Consider the following 4410-nt stretch of genomic DNA (forward strand, 5'->3'; position numbering starts at 1 on the left):
CGCTGGGGCAGGGGCCGGGCGGTGCCGGAAAGGCCGGCGGCTAAATTTAGTGGGAATTTAGCGGGGCCGGCAGGAGGGAAGCGCAGAGAGCCAGGGGCCGGACAGGGAACGGGAACCAGGGGACAAAAGCACCGTGTTGGTGGGGCAGGACAGGACCCCGCAGATCGCACGGGTGTACAGCCCGACCGCGGCCAGCGGGGTGGCGTCCCTCCGGGGACAGCGCAGAGACGGCGGGGCCAGCGGGGCAGGGTCTGCCTCGTCCTTGTCCTTGTCCTTGTCCTTGTCCCTGTCCTTGTCCCTGTCTCCGCAGGGTCCTGGGGCTGCTGGCCTGTGCCGGCAGTCGTACCAATGGCTCAAAGTGCATCGTGTCCGCAGCGGCTGCTCGTGGCGGCAGAGGAGAGGTTGGGGGTGCTGGTGGCACCGGGTGCTGGTGCCAAGGTGCTCCGGGGGGGGGTGGGGGGGTGGGGGGGGTTGGGGGTTCTCCACCCCATGGGCAGCCAGCGGCCCCGCTGTGCTCCCCAGTCCCGGCACCAAACCACGTTATATGCCACTCTCAGCCCCCATCAGTGCCGCGGAGTCTTGTGGCACGGCACCGGCCGAGTTACCGGGGTGGGGGCAGGGGTCCCCCCGTGCCCCCCGGCTGTGCCGCACCGTGCCGCGCTCAGTAGTAGTGCACGCGGCCCAGGGTGCCGGTGCCGGTGCCCAGGATGTCGGGCTGCCCGTTGCGCCAGATCTCGCGGATGATGCGCTCGCGCTCCTCCAGCCGCTGCGCCCGCTCCAGCTCCTCGGCCGAGGCGAAGACGTTGACGGGCAGGGCGCCGTCCCCGGGGCCGTGGCTCTCCAGCGGGATCTCGGTCACCGGCAGCAGCGACTCGGAGGCGGCGCGGTCGATGGTGTCCTCCTCCTCCTCATCCTCATCGTCCTCGTCGTCGTCGTCCTCGCTGAGGTCGGGCGGGCCGGGCCGGGGCCGGCGCAGGGGGCGGGCGCGGGGCCGGCAGGAGATGCGCAGCACCAGCAGGCACAGCGTCAGCACCAGCCCGAAGCAGACGCCCAGCACGAAGTAAAGCCCGAAGCTCTCGGGGTTGGCTGTGGGGAGGGAAGGCGATGGGGCTGAGGGGCTGTCCCCAGACCTCAACGGGGCCGCGGTGGCCCCGGGGTCCCCACTGGAGATGTTCCCCAGACGGGGGGGGGGGGGGGGGGGGGTGGCTTTGTGGCCTCACCTCGGATGTGCGCGTACGCGGCCATGCTGTTGCTCAGCAGCTCCATGTCCTGCTTGCGGCTCTCCATCGCGGCGCCCGGCCGCGCTCAGGGGCTCTGCGGGCAGCACGTGCTGGGCATCTGCGGGACACGGGATGTGGGGCTGAGCCGGGGGGCTCCCGGAGCCCCCTGTCCCCACCTGGGGCACGGTCTGGAGGGGGACCACGCAGAGCAAAGAGGGGTGGAAGGGGAGGGGGCTCGTGCCCAGCGGTGCTGCAGTTCGGACAGGGCCGAGCCCCGGTGGGTGCCGAAGCGGAGCCGTCCCGCTCCCGCTGCCCTCTGCTCTTCCTGCGGGGCCGGGCAGGATGCGGCCAACACCTCCCCCCCGCCACCCCCCCCCCCCCCCCCCCCAAGGACACTGCGCCAAGCGGATCTGCAGCAGCCCGGGCTTTCTGCCCCCGGACATGACACCGAGGGCTTCCTCGCCCCGTGGTGGCACTGGGGGGGGACATGGGGCAGTGTACCCCCACCCCGCACCTCTCCCAGTGCTGCACCCAGCCCCAGCTGTTTGCTGTGGGGCCCTGGGCCAGGAGCGGGGCCAGCCCCCGCAGCACGGGGACAAGGACAGGGCTGTGGTGCAAAGGCCACCACTCCGGTGAGCAGCACGGGGAGGGGGGGTGCACAAAAAGAGGGGCTGGGGCAGGCACTGGTCCCATGCTGCAAGCGGAAGAAGCCGCCGATGCTCCCACAGGAAATGTGGGGAGGAGGCGAGGCGGCTGCCCCATGGGACACCCCGGGGACGGGGACACCCCCAGGGCCCCAAACAGCTGAGCACCAGCCCCGTTTCCCCCCCCCCCCCCCCTCCCGTGATGCTGGTGCGGGGCTGTGCAGGGCGGGAGGGGATGCAGCACGCGGGCCCTGGCAGAGGGAAGAGCTCATTTCCCAGAAACGTCTCCAAGGAGGGAGGAATGAGGAAAGAAATGCAGAAAATGTGACACATCAGCAGAACCGTCCCTGGACAGGGCAGTGCTGCGGGGCCTCGGCACGCAGCGGGGCTGGGCCGGCCCTGCCGGTGGGGACACCCCAAAATAGGGCCAGCGGTGTCCCCAGGAGGGGCCCGGGCTGCGAGCCCTGCACGGGGCCGGCTGGGATGTGCTCAGACCCGCCACGGGCTCTGGGGACTGTGGGTGCCAAGGCTGCTGGCGAGGGCACCGCAGAACCAGTGCCTGGGCCGTGCGGGGACTCAGCACCCTCCTGGCGATGGGCACCCACCGCCATGAGCCATGGAGGGGCAGGTCGGGGGCTGTGGTGGGCTCGGGGTGGCAGTGAGGTGGGGGACAGGCAGTGGGAGCAGAGGACGGGCACTGGCCGGGTGCTGGGCTCGCTCCGTCGATGCGTCTGGGGCTGCTTTGGACCCCCCCAAGGGCACCGGAGCAGCATCACCCCCGGACACGCAGGCACAGCTGAGAGCACCCAGCCCCAAACACCGAGCCCTGTGTCCCCAAGCACCAAGCACCATGTCCCCAAGGATCGAGCTCGATGTCCCCAAGCATGGCTGGATCTGTGCGGCTTCGAACCGTGCGTCCCTGAGCCCCGTGTCCCCAGGCACAGAGCCCGGCATCCCTCAGCCCTGTGACCCCCCCCCCCAAGCTCCGCGTCCCCAAGCTCCGAGCTCTGCGTCCCGAGGCACCAAACCCCTTGTCCCCAAGCCCCGTGTCCCCAAGCACCAAACCCCATGTCCCCAAGCCCCATGTCCCCAAGCCCGGTGTCCCCAAGCACCAAGCCTGGTGCCCAGAGCAAGTCTTCTGTCCTCAAACCCCGCGTCCCCGGCCACAACACCGGAGCAGGGGACAGCACAGAGCAGTGTCACCCCGCCGTGGCCATCAGGACGGGGCGGACACGGGGTGCGGGGACCCCTCGGGTGCCACGTCCACCCATAGACCCCTTCGTCCCCGCGCCCCGAGCCGTGGGGCCGGTACTCACCGGGATGGCGGGCGACGGTGGGAGCCTGCTGCACTTTGGCTGGAGCGAGGGAAGAGAGGGAAAGGTCTGTTTAGCATTAACGCGGCAGCAACAGGAAATAGTTCGGAGGAGGCTGGCGGTCAGCGCTCCCCGCCGGAGCCAATGGCAGCCCCGTCCCGACGCCCAGCGGGGCGCAGGGCCGAGGCTCGCCCGCTCCCCCGGGACGGCCCGGAACAGGGGGGCCGAGCGCACGGGTGGGCTGCGCCGGACCCCGTCTGCTGCAGGCCCTGTCCTGGCCGTGCTCAGCACCCATCCGGCAGGATCAGGCCTGATCCTCGCTGGGCCGGCGGTGGCGGGATCCAGCCGCGCATCCCGGCCTCGCGGAGGCTGAGCCTCGGCAGGGCGAAGGCACCGCGGCCACACCGGGACACGCTCGCGGGGCAGACACCGGCCCCGGGGAGGTGTGGGGGTGGGATCCTGCCCTGGGCCCAGCTCCCCGGGGTTGTGGGGCCGTGTAGAGACCAGATGTGGAGCAGCGCCTCGGCCCCACTGCAGCCGGCAGCAGGATGGCACCACGGGGTGCTCCGGCAGCACGGGGCAAAGACGAGGGTGTGGGGATGGGGCCCGGCCCCACCTCGGTGGGTTCCAGCTTGAGGCTCCGCACCCCAGGGCCCCATACACGCTGCGGGCAGGGCCGGGCTCTGCCAGGGCACCTGGATCAGCCCCAGGGGCTCAGCACCATGCGGGGGCCTGTGGGGGATGATGCTGAGCTCTGCCGGGGCAGGGCAGGGTGATGGGAGGCAATGCAAGGTGATGGGGGGCAATACAGGGAGATGTGGGGGAATGCGGGGCAATTTGGGGCAATGTAGGGTGATATGGGGCAAAGCCAGGCTATTTGGGGCAATGCGGGGTGATTTTGGGCAATGTGCAGAGCGATTTGGGGCAACGTGCAGGGCAACGTGGGGCTATTCAAGGTGACTTAGGGCAGCGCAGGGTGACGTGGGGCGCAGGAGGGCGATTTGGGGCAATGCAGGGCTCCTTAGGGCAACGTGGGGAAACGCAGGGCGATCCGAGGCAATAAGGGGCGATTTAGGGACAACGCAGGGCGATGTGGGGCGCTATGGGGCCGCACAGGGCAGCTCCGCTCCGCTCCGCGCGCCCCCGCAGCGCCCCCTGCGCGCCCCCGCGAGCACCGCAGCCCCCCCGGCCCCCCCCCAAGCCCCGTCCCCGCGGGGTCGCTGCGCGCCTGGG

The 4410-nt window shown here is 71.0% G+C and overlaps 1 protein-coding gene across 1 annotated transcript; it reads right to left on the bottom strand.

The window, feature by feature from the left end:
* Positions 1-116: 116 nt before the first annotated feature.
* Positions 117-3334, bottom strand: EVA1B (eva-1 homolog B). Its single transcript, XM_040534948.1, has 3 exons — positions 3181-3334; positions 1221-1338; positions 117-1086 (listed from the first exon to the last, which is right to left on the bottom strand). Exons 2-3 carry the CDS (start codon positions 1285-1287, stop codon positions 662-664), a joined length of 492 nt encoding a protein of 163 aa, XP_040390882.1. The 5' UTR covers positions 1288-1338; positions 3181-3334; the 3' UTR covers positions 117-661.
* Between the last annotated feature and the right edge of the window lie 1076 nt (positions 3335-4410).

Source organism: Cygnus olor, chromosome 23, assembly GCF_009769625.2.
Source record: "Cygnus olor isolate bCygOlo1 chromosome 23, bCygOlo1.pri.v2, whole genome shotgun sequence".
In the NCBI taxonomy this organism is placed as follows: domain Eukaryota; kingdom Metazoa; phylum Chordata; class Aves; order Anseriformes; family Anatidae; genus Cygnus; species Cygnus olor.

Coding starts and splice junctions, on each gene's coding strand:
- EVA1B (XM_040534948.1), bottom strand. CDS start 1,287: ATGGAGAGCCGCAAGCAGGACATGGAGCTGCTGAGCAACAGCATGGCC. Junction 1,087..1,220: donor CGCGTACGCGCACATCCGAG/GTGAGGCCACAA, acceptor CCCTCCCCACAG/CCAACCCCGAGAGCTTCGGG.